Here is a 23,550-nt window from a genome sequence, read left to right as displayed (position 1 = left end):
TCCCTCAGTTCTAGGAATTTTGTTTTGTTTCTTGTAGCAGTAGTAGACAAACAGCATGCACAATTGTATTTGTATGATTTTTTTCAAGTTCACAATGTCCCTTTATTAAGCTCTGGAAATTAGCCAAAGTGTGCCTGCATTTGGATGAGCTAAAAAGATTTGAGAGACCGCTGTAATTTCCTCCACAAATGGGAAGAATAATCTTCAAAGATTAAAAAAAAAAATCCTTAGGGATCAGGGAAGGGGGGAGAGGTGACTTCATCTATGGTATTATTAGACTTGAGTGGATAGCAGGGTGCTCATTTGTGAACGCAAATGTTCTGGTGTGTAGGGTGAGCATCTCCCCTGATTCTGTAGTCCCCTAGCAGAGAAAGGAGCTCTGCAGATATGCTTTCCTCCAGGGGAGAGCTTTTCTGTTTGAGCACTAAAATGACTCAAGGGTCATTCTAACAAGGCTCCATTTGTCTCTGCTTTCTAGTCCTGAGAGCTGGCATGCCTCGCTATGGCCAGGTTTGATGCCAGCTGGACTGGGGGAGACCATCAGAACTTGATGTGTTCCCTCTTGTCTGCTGCTGTGCTGATCCCTTGKACCTGCAGACCAGGACCTTGGACCAGCAGAGTTCCTCTTGTGGCCTGGCCAGCGCACCAGGCACCTGACTCACAGTCTCCTTGCTGCCTTTCGGCATCCCCCCGAATCACCGAGATCCTCTTGGGGACAGAAGCAAAAACAAGAAAGCAGCTCGCTCCTTTGAACTCATTTTTGAATGTCAGATCAAAGACTTCAGAGAAAGTGGCTACAGTGTGACCTTGCTGCTCTCCAGACCGGTGCCATTCCTTGGGATCCCATTCCTGCCCCGTTACGCAGCATTGCTTCCCTCCTGCTATCATGCCCCGATGGCAATGAAAGGCTGGGTATTCCCATCAATGGCTCCACATCAGTGGGACGTATCCCCTATGGGAGGGGACCACCAGCCAATTCCCCCCCTTTCCCCTACCCAGGTTGTCTCTGCAGTGAGCCTAAGAAGCCTCCTTGAGGCAAAAAGGGCTGTATGCCCTTCTTGTGACTAGCACTGTCTGTGGCACGTTGCGAGCATATTTGGCGCCTGTGGCAACAAGTATGGAAGAGGTGTAAATCAGAGCTGCTATAAATCAKTGAATCTTTGCCACTTCAGAGGAAGAGCAAGGGCACCTTTTATTAGGAGAGCTGCAGTTAATATAAGGACATGTTCTTGGTCATCTTGTCTTGATTGTTATAAATTAGAGGGATACTCTGCTCATTCAAAGTACTCAGTGCTCTGTGCTGTGTCCTCAGAGGTGGTGAAGGCTTTGGATCTTCTCCCAGCACATGAAACTTTACCCTTCCCAGGTGACTGCCCTCAAGAGCAACTTCAGAGAGATTAGAAGAGAAGGGGAGGGTGTTTGTGTGAGRGGGAATAGCCTTTTTGATTCCAGTGTGATTCAGCTAGCATGTCGTCTGTGTGCATGCCTTCCATTCAGTCTCCATACCCCTCCCTTCCTTGATGGGGCAATTCTTTACCTTTGCATGCTGCTCCTTACCCCCTGGATGCTGGAGGCAGCTCTGTCATGACCTGAGGCCTATTTGAGAAACAGCTCAGCAGGATCCATGTCCGTACATGTGAACCCTGTGGCTGGCTGCAACAAATGCTGCTCCGTACCTAAGTGTCTTGGTGTTTGCCTCTCTCAGACCTCCCCGAGATCAGTGTGAGCCACGTGAACCTGACAGTAMGGGAAGGGGAGAATGCTGTGATCACCTGCAACGGCTCAGGCTCACCACTGCCTGACGTGGACTGGACTGTYGCGGATCTTCACTCCATCAATACTCACCAGGTAGGGACCAAGGAGCTGCTGAGCTGCCTGTGCCTGACACAGGAATGTGTTGCAGCCACTGCAAGTTTGCCAAGTCATTGTGTGCAGGACAGTGGGGTTGGGTAGATGCTGAAGAGTGCTGTGGAAGAAAAGCAAGTAAGTCATTGTATCTGAYGGGTAATAAAGGCCATCCCCTAGCCATGATGAGAACCTGAGGGCTACCTGAGGGGTACTGCAGGTAGAAAAACTTTCCCTTTCTATAGCAGAAAATTGAAGATGTGATAGCTCAGTGTTCCTCAACTAAATCTTAACTCGTAACTCCTCTAATGAGACTACCTGATTGTAGAAGTGCTTGCAATAGCTGCAGCTGAAACATGCTACTAAGCAARCTTTTCTAAACACAAACAATGTTTATTATTGCTTCAATACTGTGACTCTCCTCCCCCTCCCAGTAGTTACTCTTACAGGATATGGTGTGCTTATTTAAGTGAGGAAACACCTCCCTCATCCAAATCCTAATTTTCCCTGGATGCTAGAGACTCTGCATTTTATGTGGAAGTTGAAATCTTTAGCTTCYGGGGGCAGGAGACTGATTTCTGCCTGTATGTTTCTCTGGGATTTTTAGACCAACCTCAACTGGACCAATGTTCATGCCATCAATCTGACCTTGGTGAACGTCACCAGTGAGGACAATGGGTTCCTGCTCACCTGCATTGCCGAGAACGTGGTGGGCATGAGCAATGCCAGTGTGCTGCTCACTGTCTACTGTAAGTAGTGGTGGGGAGACCTTGACCATGTTAGAGGCTGGAGGGGAGGACTACTCAAGGAACCATGTGAATGCACATACCAGTTGCTAGCTGTGATGTACRGCTTTTTTGGATGAAAATTAGGAGCTGACCACAGCCAGAAGGAGGCTGATCCTAGCACAGCTGTCTTTTTGGAGCCATTATTTTTGCTTTCCAGATACTTCTGTTATAGCAAAGATACACCAGGCAAGAAGCATTAGTCCCACACCTCCACCCAGCTCATGGAAGATCCATGAATGAGGAAAAGCCACGGAGGGGCTAAACTGTTTACAAACATGAAGTGGCTCACTCTGATGGTATTTGAGAGGTTAAATGTCACCTTTACAAAAGCCAGTGTAAATTTTGCCTCTGATTTCAGAGATTGTTATTACTTCCTTCCAGATCTGTTCCTATAAAGTTAAACAGTAAACATCGTGTAAACACACACACACACACACACACATCGAATTCAACTGTTCACTTTTAGCTGCAAGTAGCTAAACTTTTGCTCTGCTTTCTAATATAACTTCACGCAAACCTGACCTTAAGGGGAAGTTTACACAGCTTTGCTCTCTCAAGCAGCTAAGATTTACTATATGTTGCTATGTCTGTAACATTTGTTCTATGTCTGTGGTTTGGAAATCTATCCCATCACCTAACCATGGAGACCCTTGAGTCATTCTAGCTAGTCTGGGTGAACCCGTATGTGTTACATRTCTAGTGCAGTGCAGGAACTATGGGGTCCTGTAAAGATAAGGCAGTCACAGAATGCTAGAAAGAAGAGAGGAAATGCTTTATTTCTTTCACCCTCCTCCCAAAAAGTAAAAATGATGCATTGAAGAATGCAGGTATTTGAAGTTCACATCAGCTCAGGCATGATCAGTTAGCAGGTGTGTGTTTGTGCACTGCACTTGAGCATATCTTCCTTCACACTTTAAATAGTATCATGCCAATGCCTATTTTCACCCATGTAATCCTCTAAGCTGCTGACAGTTTCTGCTGCCCCTGCTCTCACTGCCCAGACCCATCACTCAGGCTGCAATTTCACGCTGAAAAGATCTGGGTTTTTGTGTGTAGGTGGATGCCTGTTTTGGTATTTTCCTTGCCAGAAAGATGTGAATAAGCCACATTCAGATCTAGGTTTACAAGTGAAACTAAATGACTGAGATGCAGCTTTGTGGTCAACCTACCCGAGCGTTGGTGAGAAAACCTTGCTCAGCCCCCAGTAGCTCTGCACCTTGTTCTTTCCTAACACCTCCATTGTCTGAAAAATTCACTTTTTTTTTTTTTTTTTTTTTTTAGGAGGAAGGGGAGAGGGGTTGTTTTGTTTTGTTTGTTTCCAAAAAACGGGTCAAAGTTGGTACATCTTTGTTGTTTCTTTGGATACCCAATAGATGGTCTTTGCAGTTTGATGCTGTCGGGAAAAGTAGTGTTTTGAGGAAGATGTAAATCCTTTTGTGTCTTTTGCTCCACAAAACTGTTCTTCTAGTTCACATCTTGCCAGCCTCAGAGTTTGGGACTTTACACCTAGATGTTGTAATTGAGGTTTCAGAAATGATGGCAGAGCAACTTTTGAATTTTTTGATATCTCAGGAGGGAGACAATGCACGTGCTTTAAATTGCAGGTGGAGTCTCAGCTTCTCTTTCTGCTCTTACACTCTTCTCCCTCTGATTAATATGCCCCTAGAGGATGTTCAAGGGTTAGGATATGCAGGCAGTCAAAACCCCCAAGGACACAGAGCCACTGAAGGATATTTGCTTGAATGGCTGAGTACCAACGGCTGGAGAGCCCCTGTAGGCACCTGGCACATGTGTAACATGCTACGTTGCAGGGTTMTTAATATTGTGAACGTGCTGCCTTAGTGTGATCCCTTGGGGGAAGGACCACAGCAATAGCAGCATGGCCTGGGCAACTCCAAGTTTAATTGTTTCTGAGTTAGCAGGGGGACCGGCACTGTGGTTAACCCAACACTTGTTCACAAGCCCGAGAGAGCTGGCTATGGTTCAGATCATCCTTCTGTGGAGCTGGAGCAGTTCTTGTGGCTCAGCACTCCTCCTTTGCAGCCATCCGCAGGAAAGGTAGAAGGAGCAAGGGATTATGGAAGTTATCATCTCAATGGTCTTAATTTCCATGGTGCACAGAGAGATGATGTGGGTAGTGGAGTGCTGTGACTGCCTTTTTTCTCTTTGCTAGATCCCCCTCGCATCCTAACCTTGGAGGAGCCAGTGCTGCACCTGGAGCACTGCATTGCATTTGCAGTGCATGGAAACCCAGCTCCCACCCTTCACTGGCTGCACAATGGCCAGGTCCTCCGGGAGACAGAGATCATCCACATGGAGTTCTACCAACAAGGAGAAGTGTCAGAGGGCTGCCTGCTCTTCAACAAACCCACTCACTACAACAACGGCAACTATACAATTGTGGCCACCAACCAGCTGGGCTCAGCCAACCAAACCATTAAAGGACACTTCCTTGAAAAGCCCTTTCCAGGTAGGATATTCCATTTATATCATTACAGTTGCAATCCAAAGATGTTAATATGTGCCCACCAGTGATCYTTGTATCTATTCAAGGCCTTGAGCAACCTAAACCAAGCTGGTCTTTCTCTGAGCTGAAATTTGGAAGAGAGGACCATTAGAGGTTTTATTTTTTCTGACAAGTATGAGTCTACTATCAAAGTGGTATCATATCAACTCTTTGACTCAGTGATCAACACTGCACAAAAATTCAGAAAGGTGATATAAGGAGAATGAGATCCATTGAAGTCTTTGAGGTGCAAGCATGAGACAATGTGTAGTTTTATCTAAATTGGCATCTGTCTGGGATGCCAGAACTGGTGTACATACAACACTAGATGAGGCAATAAGAGTAACTTCAGTATTGTGGAGTTTTCAGCAGCTGCGCAAGATTGTGAGCCTGTGTTCATGGTTTTTTTGAAACCTGTCAGTGTAATGTTGTGTTTGGAGCCTTGGTTTTGATCAGCCATGTAGCACGGATTAGTGTAGGAAGTGAGCTCCCAGAGCACTTTCACAGCAGGAAATCCTACTTTCTTCAGATGAAGAGGAAGAATTTAATCTCGAGCTTTGGCAGAAGTCAGGCCAAATTTCATCGAGAAGGAAGAGACCAACTGGTTTATTTTTTGTTTGTTTGTTTTGTAATAGATTCTGCAATAGTTTTTTAATTATTTAAAAATACCTTTAGAGACCTTTAGAGACTTCAGAGAGAGAAAAATGTAGAATAGGTTGATTATTTCAGATCTCTCCAGAGGACTCCCAAAGAGGATGCTCACTTTTTTGATGGTAAAATTCTTCTATCTGATTGCTAATTATACACTAAAGAAAGCAAGCCTCTTAAAGTGGTGTAACTCTTTTCTTTGTATTCTCCTTTGTGAAATGATTATAGCTGGGTGCAGTAGTGTCAGGTTTGTTTTCTTTTTAAATATGGTACATGTAACTTCAGGATGACAGTTCCTACAAAAAAAAAAATCTTAATGGCTCAATAAGTTGCTCTGCATCTGCTGTTTGCCAGATTTTCTTAGCCAATGGTTTGGAATTCCCCATTGAATCAGTAGGGCTTAACTGCAAAAAAAAATTTGAGGACACGGAGATCTAGCTCTGGGGAGTTCAGCAGAGATTTCTGTAATGATCTGCTGGCTCTGTAGGAGTGTGGAGGGTCTTGATCTGCTCTCTGCATTGCAATTCCATGCTAGCCACCACAGAGTTATGAACTGTGCTTGCTACTGCCTTCAGGAACCACCATGAGAAAGTGGCAGCTCTAAATTGGCCTCTGCAGCCCAAGAAAATCCAGCAAAATAGGGCATTTTCTAAATATAGAAAAATACCAATGGTAGTCTCATTTATTATTTATATCACACTGTATATGTACACAGAGTTTTTCCCGCAGGTCAGATATCGTAAACGTAAACCTAAATCTCTGCCTTGAAGATCTGACAATCGAACAAATGAACTGTTATAGATGAGTGTGAAAAATTTGTATTCAAGCTTCAAGGATGATGCCCTCGTTGGCTAGTTGACCTATTTATGATTCTTGCTGCTGGGGGTGAAGAGCAGCTTATGAAATGTAGGTGGGCATAGAGAGACACAGGTTTACAGTCTCAGCTTTGTCAGGTCCCGCTTATGTGACTCAATATCTCTGCTTGTGAAACGAGGACGACTCTAAGTAGGTGCTGGACCTCCAGAAAAGGAGGCAGATCTGTTGTTCTGGAGAGTTGATTGTGGAAACACTGTGATGTGGKAAGGCACGTTAATATCTGGAGAGCCTCTTGTGCTGAAGGCTCTGGGAGAATGCTTTTATGTGAAGTATACATAAAATGTTGCCCTTGTGAAAACATCTTCACCCATGCCTTGTATGTGTTATGTGTGTAGAGTACTTACAGACCCTGAACCATCTTCTTGCAGGAAATGATCCATTTCTTTTATTCCCTCTGATCCAAAGTCCCAAGCTGTTCCTCATTCAGGCAGACCCTCTCAGTGTAATCCAGGATGTAATTTACTTTCTTTGAAGTTCATTGCTCCATTCACTGCTGAAGGTGACATTAACACTTAATACAGCTGATGTTTATAATTTACTATTTGAAGGTAGATTCTTCCAGAAAATGGTAGGCTGAAGATTCCCCAGTGTGGTTCATTGAAGAAGTTTATTGCCTATAGATACTCACACACGCAAGAATCTTGCTGTAACTATTCAGGAAGAGATTATTAGTATTAATTAATGAAATCATAGTTTCTGGAARGCTTCATGTCAGCATGGAAAAAGAACCTTGGGCACATTGTCTAGATCCAGAAGTTGTCACTAYTGTTGGTACTGTGCCACGTGGCACTTCCCAAGTTAGAGGTGAAAGGCGCAAGTAGCAGTTAAATGGGAGCTGACGTGCCATATCATGCCTCTCCACAATGCTACAGCCCTTGGAGCTGTCGCCCCTCTGACACATGTCTCCAAGGAGAGACTTGCTTCAGCTTCCACTCAAAATCTCATTGCATGTTGTCATTGGCATCTATACCATGGGCTACCATGTCCTTATTTAATCTACAAAGGTTAACTTACCTATCTCCCTCTTGATGAATTTTCAGTTCTTTGGGAACTTTCCACAGAACTCAAGCTGGCCAAAATTTCTTGGTTATGTTTTATGCTTCAAAAAAAAAAAAAAAAAACAATGAGTTTTAGTGGGGAAAAACTTTTTGTGTATTTCTATTGAATTTGCTTAGTTCAACAAAGAAAAATGAAAAGGACAAAATGTAGAAGAAACAAATATTTTATGACTAGACTGTCCATTTTAATAGATTTAAAAAAAATATATATATAAAACTCTCTAAATGAAATATTTCTTCCTTAATCGTTTTCTCTTGCTAGCAAAAGCCAAGAAAACTTGCTTCTGCTCTACTTGAAACAAAAATATTTTTTCAGGTTTTTTCCCCTCATTTGGAAAGCCATGTTTGTCACCCCGGGGTTGTTCTATGATTCCCTTCCAAACCTCAGCCGTACTTTAACATGAACATTTCAACATCCTTTCAGCAGCTCTCTGCCAGCAAAGCTGTGTAAACGCCTGTTAATATCAGGCTCAATTTCTTACATGGGCGAGTAAATTGAAAGCTGACATTGTTCTCATGCTATGTAAACAGAATGTAACTGAGAGCTTTAGACCTCCTCATCTGGGACCTTGGCTGTCTCTGGAGCTGAAGGAGCTTTACTGAATAGACTGAAGGAGTCGGGCTGCCAATGTGAGTGACTGGCAGTGGGGCATCCAGCAGCTCCACACCTAGTACAGATGCTATTAGCCTTCATGATAGTGACTTGATGGGAGTTTGGGGGGGGGCTACGAAGCATCTCCTCTTAACTCCCGTCCCAAGCTGATCTGTCCTCCCTGGGAGCTGGTGCTTGTCTCTGTAAGACTTTATGCTGAAATGAAGTGTTGTGCAAGGCAAAATTTGCTTCTTTCCCCTGTACATTTATCCTTGCTGCCCCACCAACCCTCTCCCTCACTGGCCCCAGGTGTCTAGCATACTTTACTGGAAGAGCCAAAGGAAGGCTCCCMGCTGGGCGAAAAATTGCTCACATCCAGCTCCTCTCCCTTCCCTGCTACAAGAGCAGGGCAAGTGTGCAAGGCAGCAGGGCTCTTGGGGAGAGGAAAGGGTGAGCCAAGAGAGCCTCGCACTAGCCTGCCAAGAGCACAGAGCAGGCACAAGACTGGCATCCTGGGGACCACTCTGCCTTCTTGGTATCAGCGCTAATGAAAGCGGAATTGTTTAACAGCCACTGAAAATTTCAGTATGTGGTATTAATTGTTCTYCATTTTGGCCTTGCAGCAACATCCTTCCCCTCCTATTTTAGGCCAAGGCCCTATACAGCAGCAAATGTCCGGTTGATCCTGACCTCCAGCACATCCCACTGGCACATCATGGAGAGATTTCCAGTTACAATTGTCAAGCAGGACAAATTATGAGGTGTTTTGGGTTCTCTCCAGGGCTCATGGGATGGCAGAGTGTGGCTGGGAGGGGTGGTGAATGAGACCACTCTCCCTTTATCGTGCTGCTAACTGTTTTGTTTCTCTCTTTGTCCTTTCTGCAGAGAGTACAGATAACTTTGTCTCAAGTAAGTGCCTCTTTGCATTTTGCATTCTGTTTTGTTTTCCTCTGTGATTCGTGCGCTCCTGGAGGGAAAGTCAGGAAGTCCCAGTGCAGGTTAGCCGAAGTTGCTGCAAAGCTCCGGCTTTCCTATTTATGAGCAATATACTAGGGCGGATTGTTGATCAGCAGTACAATCTCTAGAGCTTGGAAGATGCTTGTTTTGCTTGTATGAGGTCCTGAGGAAGGGTCCCTCCCAGGAGAAGGGGAAGCAGGCATTGTCATGTTAGCACACACGTTTTCATAGTAGGAATGTGACTGGCTTGCCTGACTGGTCTTTGCTCATAGCTGGCTGTGTGGCTGATCAGTAAGATCCAAGGAGATGTGTATTGTCTACTGTAGTAGAAATGAAAAGAGGTCTTTGGSGACTTAGATGGCATGGCCAGGCATAAGTAGCACAAAGTTCTACTAGCTGATGGTGATGTGGTAGAAAGGTGTCTTAACCGGATTCCTGCTGGCCAATCCCTCAAACAGTTGTGTGGCATGACACATGTAGTAGGAGTAGTARCATGGATGCACCAAGGGGAAATCATGCTCAACCAGTCTGATAGCCTTCTATGACAGCATGACTGGCTGAGTAGATGAGGGAAGAGCAGTGGGTGTTGTGTACTTTGACTTCACCAAGGCTTTTGACACTGTCTCCCATAACATCCTCCTAGGTAAGCTCGGGAAGTGTGGGTTGGACGAGTGGACAGTGAGGTGGATTGAGAACTGGCTGAAAGGCAGAGCTCAGAGGGCTGTGATCGTCAGCACAGAGTCTRACTGGAAGCCTGTAGCTAGTAGCGTCCCCTAGGGGTCAGTCCAGTCTTGTTCAACTTGTTTATCAATGACCTGGATAAAGAGACAAGAGTACCTCCTCAGCTAGATGGACTAGATGGTCTCCAGAGGTCCCTTTCAACCTCAACCATTCTACGATTTTGTGATGTGCAAAATATACTGTAGAGAGGAGGAGAGAAGTGGGGCTCAACCATAGTGTTTCCTCACCAGATTTTACTCTTATATGTATATTATTTATTTTCCCCAAAACATCCAAATAGCTGTTTCCTTGGATCAAGTTCTGCTAGAGTCAGTCATTTWTAGCACTGTTTAGCCTTGCAGATTTTTGAAAGCTCTAGGAGATGGCTCGGGGTGAAGGCTACCTRCCCTGGGGCAGTAGACACCCTAGTGTTTCTCATTTATAAGGTTGGAGTGGCATTAGCAGTGTCCTGATCTGTGTTTCCTCTGCTGTCCTATGCAGTGTTGTAGTAACAGGAGCCAAAGAACTCTCTCTGCTAATTGGCTATATTGCCTCCTGAAACAAAAAGCTACAACTTTTTTGGGGGTRAATGGGATCTTGTTAGGTAGGGAACTGCCCCTGGGGACATGCTGGTGCCTTGAGAGTCCTACGGGATGCACATTGAATGTTCTGTCTTTGGTGTTCTGGTTTCAGTTGGTGATTATGAAGTGAGTCCCACTCCACCGATCACTGTCACCCACAAACCAGAGGAGGACACTTTTGGGGTGAGTTTTGTCCTCTTCTTTATGTAACTATTCTGTGTGTGTTTCCTGTTAATGTGACACAGTATTTACATTGCTGCTGCTATCAAAACATCTCAGTAGATGTTTGCARGCAAAAGCTCTTCCTTTGTGATACAAGACAGCCAACAATCAGAAGGATTTTGCGGCTTGCACCAGGCAAGCAAAATGCTGACACGAATCATGTGAGCCTCTTGGGTTTGCAGTGCAGGACTAGGGAGGCCTTTGAAACAAGGCATCCTGTGAAGTCGCTGCTGGCAGTGTTCAGAAATTCTCCTTCTAATAAAATGTAGCACCCGGAGAACAAACAGTCAATTGCATGTTTCATGGAATTATGAARCAGTTAAGGATAGCCCTGTGAGGGCCCCAGATCTAGCTTAATTTGTATTGTCAATGCCGGTTTGCCCCCTTGCCTGCTCTGCAGGGCATGCTGCAAATGAAAAAGGAAAGAAAGCCCAGAGCTTACCAGATCTCAACATTTCTTCCATTTGCAGATTCCAGGTAGAAAAATATATATATATATTGGGTGTACAACTACTGAAGAAAAGTTAGCATGTTATACAATTGTTCTGATTTTGTGAAAGTTTTAGGATCTTGAAACCCGCCAAATGCTAACAGAATAAACAAAACTCATTCYACCTTAGTTTTAATTTGCATCCAGCTTAAATTATCTTATGGTTGAAATGAAAGCCTTGAAAATTGGGACTATGGTAATAATATGCACTGTTTATTAAATATATGATACAGAAAATAAGCTGGGAGATGAAAATAGGATATAGTAAAATAAAAAGTTAAATAATATTATAGATTAGGTATGAAAATAGGGAAATCTTGCAAAATGAAATAACTTTATTTTTTGGTTAAATGATGTGTTTTCAATAATAACAAAACACAGTTTTGTGAAAAGGAAGCCAGGTCTAAATGAAACACAAGATCCCGTACAGAAGTAGCATTGGCAAAATGTCAAAAAAATTGTTGTTTACATAAGTGCAGCAAAAGTATATTGAGTAAAGGCTTGAAGGAATAAATATCCAAAAATATTAAAATAAGCTTTGGACTGAAAACCCTCTAGAGCAGCGAGGGTTTCTTTTCTATGCTCATACACTTGACACAGTGGGGCCACAGTTCCAGTGGAGGACTGTGGATGCTGTTGTATAAATATTTACTTCTAAAAGTTGCAATAATTTGGGAGCTGTTGGAGGCTCCAGAAAAAACAAATATTTTGGAGAAAAAAAGCAGTTCTACTTCATTTCTTCTGTTTTCTTTTTGTTGTGTTACTTTCCCTCGTTCTTTCTCCTGAGGGTTGTTTGGATGGAGACAGGAGTGCTTTTAATAGAAAAAAATCTCTGCTGCTCCTGCTTGTTCCATATCAGGTTAGTATGGCCTTGCYGCTGTGACATCACAGCGTGGTGGTGGTGTCACAAGAGGTGGATCAGGACCTCATGTGGTGAGGGAAAGACCAGGCTTTTAGGAAGACAGAGGAGCAGAGGTCCTCTCTCCCTACRGATGTGTGTAGTGTGAGGCTGGGGAGAATTACTGCCTGAACAGCACTGTTGATAGAGAGTGCTCCAACCTGGCAGTAGTGGAAACAGCCCATGAAGCTTCTGAGTTGTTCCAGAGCTCTTTGCTTTCACTTGCGTTTTTCTCCACTGCTGGTACCCACGTGGCCACAGCAGGTGGTATGAGTCTACAGGAAGGGTAACAGAGCAAGGAGGTGCCTGTATTTCCAATCTAGACTTCTAAATTCTTCTGCCTTTACTCTGTTTCATTCCTTTCAGGTTTCCATAGCAGTTGGACTGGCAGCCTTTGCTTGTGTCCTCTTGGTGGTCCTCTTTATTATGATCAACAAGTATGGCCGGCGGTCCAAGTTTGGGATGAAAGGTATGTGCAGTTGCTTCCTTCTAGCAGGAGGCACTTTCCTGGATTGCCCAGCTCGTATAGCCCACATGGAAAGGTGTTGCGGTTTTATTCCTGTGTTGTCAGTGTTAGTGCAAAACCTTCTSTAGAGATGGTTGTCCAACCTTCTTCTCTTTATTGTTTAGAGAGCAACAGAGATAAGAGGGTTAGTGTTTCTGATCTGCAGGTGTTAAGGTTAAGGTGGGGAGAAGCATGCATGTGTGTTAATGATGAACAGTGCATTTCCTTATTAATGCATAAAATTGCACCCACAGTTTCCCCTCAGAAGAGCTTTGAGTCTGCTTCCTCTGGCCTATGCATCAAGGTGTCTGCACTCAGAAGAGTACATGCTTGGACAAGTTTTTTCTTGTGAGCCTGATAATAGATGATTTTCCCTTTATGTTGCACTCGGTGCAGAAGGCAGTGTATGAAGGAGGAACAGAAGRATGTGAAATTGCTTTGGTTTCTGTTGGAAAGGCAGGCACACCACATCTTTGTCTGCCTGTAAATGAGGATGAGATGCTACTTTGCATTTGTAAGGTCCATGCTAGGAGAGCTGGCAGATCTTAGTGTGGAAGGTCTCTTCCTGCCTCATCGCTGTTGGAAAGTTTCCTTCTCTGCTTCACAACCATCCACCTAGGAGCTGGTTTAGGTGTTCTTGGAAGTGACAGCAAAGGGAGAAAGCATTTGATATTTGCCATGTGGAGCTTGTCTCTTTGGCCTCCCAGTGCCACTGCTGTTTTTTTTTTTTTTTTTGCTGGAGCTAATGCCCAGAAAAAGTGAATCGGTTTGTGTCATCTGCTTTTTGTGCCTTTGCTGGTATCTCCAGTTTGGGAGCATTTGTGGTGCCCAGTGAAGGTCGGAGGAAGAGACTTCACAGGACAATGTAGTTACCAGCCTACTTGGTGGTTTATGCCTACACCATTATGAAGACAGATTCTGGTTAAACATTTTTTCAAAGGCTCATGAGTGCAGCCTATTTCCTAGCCTTGCTGGGGTCTGCACTGTAGGGCAGATTGATAAGTTTGGGAAAATTTCTTTTGCTTGCCTAGATCTTTGTTTGCTTTAGAGACATTTCCTGAGTGGGTCCAGATGGGATTCTGGCTGGCGTTTCCCCTACTCATCCTATGGAGATGGAAGACATGACTTTAAATTAAATAGCAAATATTCTACACCAACTTAGCAATATTTAGTCCRTATGTCCAATGATAGGAACCATCTGGAAGGGTGTACTAACTGGTGGGTGGAGCAGAGGAATGGAAGACATGATTCCTGGGATCAATTCCCAGCTCTTCTACTGACTCACTTTGTGTCCGGAGGCAATTAGCTGTCTTAACCTCTGTCTCTGCTTTAATTTCCCCATCTGTAAAATTGGGATGATGTTACATGCCTTCTGGTGGGATTTGTCAGAGAACACTTGTAAAGTGCTTGGGTATTTGCCACTGATGGGACTTGGAGATATGAAAAAGAAGAATAACTTTTTTTGATCCTAATGGGAGAATCAAAGAGAAATAACCATTATGTGAGTAACCAGTTTTGGTGAACAGATGTACACACATGTTTAGAGGGGTTCAGATAAGCATGTTAATGGATATTCTGAGTTCCTGGAAACTAGAGGTGTGCAGTGATGTGTCCTTGTGTGTGCTGTGCTTGAGAGGCAAAAATATTTAACTAGAAAAGCCTTCTTCCTCTTCACTACGCTGTATTTCTTCCAGCTCTGACATTGAACAATAGCTCTGCAAAGTTTCTAGAAGTTTTATCTAATATTGCTTAGAGAGACAGTTGGCAGAGATTAAATATATCTTCAAAATCAAGGAAAGTATCTCTAGCTTTAACCAAGCACAAGTCATAGGCGCCAGTGTGGGTGGCCTGTCAGAAATGATTGCTGCTGCATTACTGTGGCCTCAGAAATTGCATGGCATCAGTTGGGAAATGGATGAGGTTTYGCCAGGGCATGAGGGTGGTCAGTGCAGATGTGCTCCTGCTGACATACCTGCACCAGAGACAACGGCTCCCCTTGCTTTCTTGAGATCTGCAATAGAAGTCTTGGCACTGCCCAGCCAGCTTCCTAGGCTGATTGGCCTTAGTACAAAAATTACACTGTAGCATCCTGTGTTCCCACCGGCCCAGCKACCTGCACAGTGTCTGGCAGGTCTTCCCCTCCGTGCTTTTGCTACTCATGCTACCTGAGCTCTGTTCCCTGCAGACTCTCCTGCTCTGCACAGCCTTAACTGTCTATCACACGCACAGAGAAGCAGCTCTGAGCATCCTGCTTTCCCCTGTGTCTGTTCTGCTTCTGCTTTTTTCCTCTGCTATAGTGCCAGTGTCAACTGCCACAGTACAAGGCTTTACCTCTTTGACTTATATCTCCCTTCCTGTGTCAGGCTTGCTACTAAACCTTGCCACTTATGCATCTATGACATGAATGCAACACTTCCATTCTCATGCAGTGGCCAAGATGCGTAGTGGTACCCTGGCCATGACCTGCCCTGGTAGCTATAGCTTATTTACTTTTGGCCTCCTCGGACAATATCACAGTCCTCTCTTCCTTTGCTTCTCTGCAGGTCCATGACCTCAGAGCCCAGCTCTCTCCTTAATTTCCTTCAGGGTCTCATCTGAGCTGTTGCAGGTGGTCCCAGCTTGGCAATTATACTTTCAAGCTTTTGTTTGTCCTGTGCATGTTGGATGGCTCTTCCCCTAGTGTCTCCTGTTTCACTCTGCTAATGGCCTGCTGTTCCTTTTCTTCTCCCTGCTCATAGGATGATGACCTTGTCCAAATCATCAAATCACTTAGTGATCTTGATCTCTTCTCCTAAGGCTCACATAGAGGTCCTGCTGTGTTCTATCCTGATATACTGGATGCAACACRTATGGCAACCACCTCTACATCTCTTTTGAGCTTGCACTTTCCTCTGGATCACCCGTTATCATTTAATTCTTGGGAAGGAGCCATCCTGTATGGCACTCAACATGTTATCATTTACTAAGAAAAAAATCTAAACCCTGAGTCTTTTGAGGAAAGTGCCTCATTCTCTGAATCAGGAACTGTTCATAGCCAGCTGATGTATTGCTACTTGTTGTTGAAATCTCAGTTTGGCAGGACTGTGGAAGCAGGTTTTTTCCTGTTGTTTTTGTCACAGCCACAGAACATTGTGTGCTCATGTTAGATGTGTTACCCAAAGTACCTCATGAGTCTCTATGAGCATGTTTCTCTTCTCTTGCATCTCCTAGCAGTTAAGCAGAAAGCTTTTCTGCTAGAGAAAGAGGACTGTGCTTGGACTGACAAGGCTGGAGATTAGGTTGGTCTGGAAAGTGCACCTGAGGAAGTCTGGATTGCCTGCCAGTCTGTAGAAGTGACGTAACTGGCTGCAAAGTGGGCAATATCCCATCTGCCTTTGCTGAAAAAGTGGTCACTGCGTCTCGGGGCATTTGGAGGCACATGTGCTGGGTGGCGGTCTACAAAAGAATGGGGTGTCCCCATGTGTTCCCCTCTGACTGGTAGCACCCTCGGACACTCACACAGGAGCCCTGGCACAGCTGCCAGCCTGGTTACGACCCGGCTACTGATACAGCCAACAGCAAAGCTGTGAAATGCCTGCCCTGCCAAGTGCACAATAGACAGGCTGCAGCAGAGGCCATCAACAAAAGCTCCTTGTTAAGTGGGCTCTAACGTACTGTGTTCCCGGCTCACTGGCGTCATTCGGCTAAGCTTGTGGAGGCTGGCTGTGTGCCATCCTCATTGCCTTTCCTTGCTTCCTCCAGAGAGGGCATTCATTAACATGGGATCACAGATGTCAGGTCCCCTTTCTGGCTCTCTTTTGACTTTGGCTCATGCGGCTGGGCGATATGGAGGTGGCTGAAGCAGCTATCGGCAGCTGTTGGGGCTGTGGGATCACCAGACCTGGAGTGGTGGAGGTAGAAGGACAATAGCAAACGAAGCGGCTCTGTGAAATGTAGCGTTACATGGAGAATACAGAGGCAGTAGAGGAAAGTGAATACAAAAACCAAGAAACATTGAGGTCACAGATATGCACTTTAATTGTTGACTAGAGGTTATCCAGAGGAGGAACTGAGATGCTTTTAAAACCTTTATTAGTGTAGAAAGAGGAACAAGATCTAGCGGAGCAAGGATTTGGGAGCTGGGGCCCTTCGATTTACTCCAAGGGGAGTGAATTTTAGAGTTTGAATGGACAGCCTGGGAGCAAGAACTCCTGCATCCTCTTCTCAGTTGTCGCCTACTTGGACTCAGGGCTCTGTGTCCAAAGTCTCCTGGCCACCCTCTGGGGATGGAATGTTTTACACCTCACCTTCTGGGGTCAGGCTTGTAACCAGGAAATCTTGTAAACCCAAGTCTTCCCATCCCAAATATAATCCCAGCAGATGACGGGAAATTAAATTTCATAATATAATGAAAAGTCACGCAGAAGTCGTAGGACTAACAAAAATGAAATTACATAAAACAATAATAACAACACACAAATCCTGGGACTAACAAAGTGTTTGGATGGCACAGTGATGGAGGCTATATAAATGCTTAGCTTGATGGAGTAATATATATGCTCCTTTTGTCTGTTTTTTTTTTTATGTTTGCAAGTGCCTTGGGATAAAGAAGTCATGCTCATGCATATTTGAGTGATGTATTCCTGGTGCTGCACAACTTAAAAAAAAAAAAAAAAAAAAGAGTTTACAAAGATATGGAGAGAAAGATGCTAGAGAAAATCCAGAGACAAGAGTACCTGTCATTTTGCTGAGATGAACTGTTTTTTGGGCTCTGAGATTAAAAACTACTTATATTCTCTAAATGAGGTTTCTTCCTCAGTGGAGACAGTGCCAGCTAACGGTTCAGACTTAGTTACAGCTTCTGAAAATCCATTGCATTTTAATCTGATTTTGTAAAGAAATAAGGTGTGTGATCTCACTGTGTCTATGTGTGTGTGTGCAAGTGTGTGTGCGTACAAAGCTGGCTGCCTGTTTTTTCCTCTCTTTCTACAGCAGCTTTTGGACCTGCTGGCCACTTCCAGTCAGAGGAGAGGGGGGAGGACTTAAGAGATGCTACATTTTTACAGGCATCATGGAAATAGGGGGCAAAGCAGGGGATGACAACTCTGGTAATGCTCCACTGATGGAAATGCTTTGAGCCTTTCTGGGTATTAGAGAATCCATGGGGAAACTCAGCCTAGAATACAAAACAAAACACATGGGAATTAGCTTTCATGGGGTCTGCTGCTGGTGGTTGTTTGCATGTCTGTACCAATACGTATCCATATTTTCTTTCTGAATAGGCAGAATCAACAAGGAGGTGGGGGAGAGAAAAAAAGAGAACAGTAAATATGCCCACACTTTCTGTAATGTTTTAGGAACCACATCACTATCAATTCATTTGGTATTTGTTCTAATGGCCATGACCAGAGTGCTGGTGCTGCTGATGTGCATGTGAATGTCAGAAGTACTTGCAGAGCTGTTCCATTGTAATTTAGCATTAGTTAATAGGTACTTAAAGTAAAGTGGTTGCCTATTTGATTATGATTGGGGGTTATTAACATTTTTTTTCCATAAACAGATGGTAACTGTCCACTGAGTCGATTGCAGAACAATTCCAGGGTTCTGATTCAAGAGCACTAGCTCCTGCAAAGATATCTTAGCTGCTTGGCTTTTTGGTTGTGTTGATTTGTTTTTTGTTTCTCTTTTTTGCTTTCCTCCTCCATCATGCAATTATCACTGCAGCTTTAAAGGCAGAAAAATACACAAAAAACCATGACCTACCTTTCAGACGAGACTTAATTCTGATCTACATTGCCTGGGCCAGGTTTGGTTACAATAATTTGCTAGTTGTTTTTTCCTCTGATTATTTATTTGTAGTTGTATAGGAATGAAAAAAAATAATCTGCAGCTTAGGGAGGCTGTATCTTCAGGGTTAATTGTAAGCAGAAACCTGTGATTGAGGCCCTTTTATTTTATCCTCTTGGGATTCTGTCATGTAGCCGGAGCAGGAAAAAAAAGAGAGCAAAGTAGTGTCATCTAGTCTTGCCATGGCTGCAGGAGAGTAACAGCTGTACATTAAAAACCCTGACTAACCACAGTCACTCAATGTGCACTGAACAGTCCTAAACCGCTGGTAGAGAGCTGATTGCTGTTGCTTTCTTTGACCCCACTGCTATAAAACGCAAGACTCCCACCCCACGGTGCTGAGGCACTGAACTCCTTTCGATTTCCTTGAAATCAGCAGGCAGAAAGAGTGCTTGGCATTGAGGTCAAGGCCTTTCCTTGTTGGTATCTTTCTATTTGTTTGAAAAACTCCTAGAAGTACTTCTTGTGCTCAGTATTACTTGGTTTTATTTGCCTGGGAAGTAGATTGAAAGGGCATGGGGTTTCACTGGGGCTTCGTTCTATAAATGCCTGTTTATACTCTGCTGAAGTTCAGTTTGTGCTATTAAAGTATTTATTTAGTGGTTTCAAGTTGATAAGGCAAACACCTCTGAACTGGCAGGTGCCTCATGCTCCATTAAGCATACAGTCCTTAACTGGTGCAATAAGGGAAAACTGCAGTGTAGCTTTGTGGAGTTGGGCGTCTTGATAAACCTTCAAGAGATACTACCTCCCCATCTAGCATGCTGAACAAGACCAAGACTTCTGTGTCTTCTGTTCTGCAAAGGCAGAACCACTTTCACATCAGCTGTTAATGCTCACATCCTATTTCCTTTGCTTCCAGCTTTGTTATTATGGTGAAGACCTTCAAAAGGTGGCAGAGTGCTGTTGCTGTAGCCTAGCCACTGTACAAAACTGAAAGAACCTAGCCCAGATTCGAGTGCAGACAGTTCATATCAGCCTTGCTATCTTCGTGCCAGATACACTTTGTGTTGCCCAGAAGAGACAAGGAACGACCCTTGGAGGGGATTGAAGAGATGCCTCAAGCAACCTGCAGGATAAAGGGTCAGTAGGAGATCAGGAGGTGTTTATATCCAGAAATACAATATTTTCCCACTCCCAGAAGTATTGATAAGTTATTTATAAAGGAAATTATAATAGCTAGTCAGTGCATTTTGCTGTTCTCCATTTTCATGACCTCCCCACCTCACCTTCCTGCCTTGCGGGTACATTCATTTCCTCTAATTTCAGTTGGATATTTGACCTGGAGTGCACCAGTCACAAAAGGAGCCCAACAACAGCATCTGCATTTTTATAGGGCAGCTTTTCCTTAGCAGTTCTCTCATCACTGAATCTCATGAGTAGTTTGCATGTTAGGGGGAGAATGTCAAAAGCCACACAAGCGACACACAACTTATCTGTAATTTGGTGTGATGTATACTTCCAGTTGAACTGGTGGAAAGGTATCAACAGATTTTCTTTTCCATTTTAAAGACTTTTGAGTTCCAGGCTCCCAAGGCATCTCCTTTTCACCCAGCAAAATGTGAACAAGTGGCAGCAGGTTGGAGCTGCAGGACTGGAGGGCTTGCTGGGTCAATGAGCACCAGCAGGAGGTGGTGACTTTGCCACATGTGGCACCATGCTAGGCTTCTACTTTCAGGTACGTCGTGGACACAAACTTGCATCCAGCTCCAGAGGAAGAGGGTTAGAAAAGACACAGACACTTTCCCTTATGCTGGAGCACTCAGGAAGACTTCCTCTGTCCACTGTGATTCAGAAGCGACTGAGGCATGCTAGTGTTTCATTTAGCTGCTTGCGTCCATTGTTTCCATAGCTGTGAAATTCAACACTGTTTAACTTCAATCATCAGAGCAGCCTGTGCCAGGGACCACAGAGAAGGTGTTAGTCCTCAGAACACTTCATATCTCTGGCAGCATTATTCCTACCTGGCCGCTCCTTTCCTCTCTGGTTTGAACCTGTGATAATGCTTGGAGTTCTGCGATGTCTGTCTGTCTTAATGATTTTGCTTTAGTGAAAGATGCTGGATTGACAGYACAGACTCTGAATAATTCTGTTTATCTACAGAACAGGTACCACAGTCAGCAGCAAAATGGGCTGTTTTTTTTCTTTTTTTTTCCTCCTACCAATATGACCGATCTGATGAAAAGATTGTCTCTTCAAGCCCTACTTCCCATGCAGCCTTCAATGCCTCTCTGAAGGTGGCCGACAACAAGGCAACTAAGTGTCAACTTTGATGTGGCTTTAATAAGGTGGAAGATAGTGTAGGAGGAAGCAAAGGGCTTTAATTAATATTTTAATCGTAATTTGTTTGTACTGCAGTTGTCCAATTATTCTTTGAAAAAGATTTTGTCACTCTTAATGCTGATAAATGTTCCTCTGGGAGGATGCCCTTGATGAGTTCATCCTCTCTTCCTCCTCATCACTTGCTGTAGGATCCTTTTTGATTTATGCCTTGTTTAGCCAGGGCTTCAGAGATTCAGCACTCTTTCCTTAAGCTATGGGATAGGAGAGGCTAGCTCTTGGTTAATGGAGGACTAATTGGGAAGGTGAATGCAATGTACGTGCTAGGATTGGCAAGTGAAACATTCGGGGTTTCTGAAGGGAAATATGCAGAAGGAAGAAAACTATGTTGCTTGGTTCTGTTCTTGGTCTGAATGTGCTTTAAGAAGTTCCTGGAAATTTAAAGACAGTGCAACAGGCTCCAAAGGAAAAGGATAGGAGCTGTCATCTGGGCTGTTTAAGCCTCAAGTAGAGAAAGCACTGATGAAGCGAACTGTAGAGGGCAGTGGGCATGGGATGATCTAACAGGCTTTTTTCATGTCTAACTTCCATCTTTTGTCATGGAATAATAAGCCTGCCTACATCCTGGAGAGCCCCAAGAAACTTATGCAGCAGTACCAGTGTTTAGCATCTTTATTGATGAAGGTGGGAATAGTGCAGAACCCTATGTGATACTCAGACATCTCGTTTCAGTCTACAACTATGCTACTAAAAATTAATGGACCAGAAAATGCCCAGCCTTGTACACAAAGGAAGGTTCTTTGGTAATATTTTTGGCACAGTAGGAAAAAAATCACCTTTAGATTCTAACATCACGTGTTTGGGTGGACGGTCATAATCCAATTTCTGTTTTGGTCTCCAGTTGGTGTCAGAGCCATGGATAATGAAGGAAGATGAGATGTTGTTCCCCTTGGGCCTGGCTTATGTTTCAGGAAAGGGAGCCAGGAGGTCTTGCTGCTTGTGGCCACTTAAATTTACCAGAGAGCTCCCTTTGAGCTCTGCATGTGAGGTCCTGATGCTCACAGAAAGCATTGGGAAGCATCAAGTGGACCTAGCATGTGCCAGTTATGGAGCCCAGTGTGCCCATGAAATCTTGCCCCAGCCTAGTTGCCAGTTGTTAAAGTGCTTTGCTCTACATTCAGGCTTTTTGGCAAGAAGTTTTGCTCCTGCGTCTCAGACTTGCAGCAGGAGAAGACACGGAGTTACTGTTCACAGCTATCCCGTGTGTCGTGGCCTCCTTCTCTCCCCATATCCTCTGCTGCMACACTAGCTGCAGAACAGATTTTTCCTTGTTTTTGTTTTGTTTTGTTTTGCTTCACCTCAACTGAGCAGCTGTAGGACTTAATAACCTTTACTGGAAGAGGGTATTTCATGTTAGGACTGTTACACTGCAGCCCAGCATTCTGCGTGCATTGGTGTCAGCAGGTGGTTTTGTGGCTTTTCTGGATACCCCCTGATCTTGCTGAAAGACTTGACTTTGCGACCAGAGAGAGGTTTGCCTGTGGAAAAAGAARAAAACATCTTTGTCCAGAGCCCCATTGAGAAGAACAGCCTTCAGAAAAGCTGTTTTGCCTGATCTGCCTTTGATGCCATCTGAGCCAAAGTCGTGTGGCAGCTTCGATAAAGAAGATGAAAAAATACAATTGTGGCAGAGAAAATGGATGGCTCTACCTGGATTTTTAGATTGAAAGTGCTTTGGGTTGCTTTTCATTCAATGTCAACCAGCTGAAACAGAGCGTGGCACCGGGGACCCTGTACCACTCGCTTCCCTTTAYCCCAGGGTGTGATTTATCCTCCTCAGCAAACTGGAGGCCTTTCCTAGGCTTGACTTTTGATGCAGTCAAAAGTCAGAAAAAGGGCCGAGAATCAGGGTTGAGGGGAAAGCCGCTGTTGTCTTTGACCCTGTTTTTTTTTCCTTCGCCGTAAAGTTGGCGCRGCACAGACGGAGATCCCGGGGCCTGGGTGATCCGGCGCGGGCCGCGAGCTGGCGAAGGCTCCCCCAGTGCGAGCGGTATCTGTGTCTCGACACAGCGCAGCGTCTGCCGCTCACACACAAGCCTGCGGCAGTGCGACAGCTGCTGGGATCGGGGTAAAGAAACTGTCCCTTTTGTTGCTGACAAGACGATTTCATTTTGATGCTCTAAAAGCTCTTGTGACATCCGCAATTTTCCAGATGGATAACGAAAACCTGTAAGCAGGGGCGTCTCGGCGGCTTTCTGAGCGCTTGCCTGTGGAGCTGCAGCCATTGGTTTCATATCTGCTGACAGGACTTAATAATCATTACGCTAAGTGGAGCCGGCACGGAAAGAGGCAGGTAGAATCGCTGCTGTCCTTGGGCTAGGAAGCATTCCTCACGGCGCAGGGACGCGCACCGCCTCTCAGGTTCGCCGTCCCACGGGGCCGATCCGCCCCGCGGCGCTCGGCCCCAGGCCGCTCCGCGGCCCTGCCCGGAGGGACGGAGACGTGGCCGCCACCGCGTAGGTCGACGGAAAAATCGGACGCGTGGACCTTGGCTGACCGAAAGCCTCCGCGAAAGGGCGGAGGGAAGCGGCCCGCCCCGCTCTTCGCCCCCTCTTCCCCCAGACCCACGGCGGGACCCGGCTCCCCAGCCGTGCGGGCCCGGCCTGCGGGCAGGGGGGCTCCTCGCCGGGGCTCGCGCTTGCCTGCGGCCCCCGCTGCCCCGAGCCCCCGGGGAAAGAACTACAACTTACCTATTTAT

General features: G+C 44.9%; 1 protein-coding gene across 2 annotated transcripts in view; it reads left to right on the top strand.

Annotated features, from left to right (window-relative positions):
* The window catches only part of NTRK3 (neurotrophic receptor tyrosine kinase 3), a 231,953-nt gene that overhangs the window by 73,966 nt on the left and 134,437 nt on the right, over positions 1–23,550 (top strand). For both annotated transcript variants that reach the window (XM_085308663.1, XM_085308662.1), the window contains exons 6-11: positions 1,706–1,848; positions 2,453–2,594; positions 4,807–5,103; positions 9,199–9,222; positions 10,684–10,754; positions 12,548–12,650. In XM_085308663.1, the coding sequence (XP_085164789.1) occupies positions 1,706–1,848; positions 2,453–2,594; positions 4,807–5,103; positions 9,199–9,222; positions 10,684–10,754; positions 12,548–12,650 (780 nt within the window). The remainder of the gene's footprint in view (positions 1–1,705; positions 1,849–2,452; positions 2,595–4,806; positions 5,104–9,198; positions 9,223–10,683; positions 10,755–12,547; positions 12,651–23,550) is intronic.

The sequence above is a fragment of the Rhea americana genome, unplaced genomic scaffold (assembly GCF_003343005.1).
Source record: "Rhea americana isolate MKP2758 unplaced genomic scaffold, rheAme1 scaffold_28, whole genome shotgun sequence".
Lineage (NCBI taxonomy): Eukaryota > Metazoa > Chordata > Aves > Rheiformes > Rheidae > Rhea > Rhea americana.
Note: the sequence above shows the minus strand (reverse complement) of the source record. Positions and strands in the feature narration are given on the sequence as shown.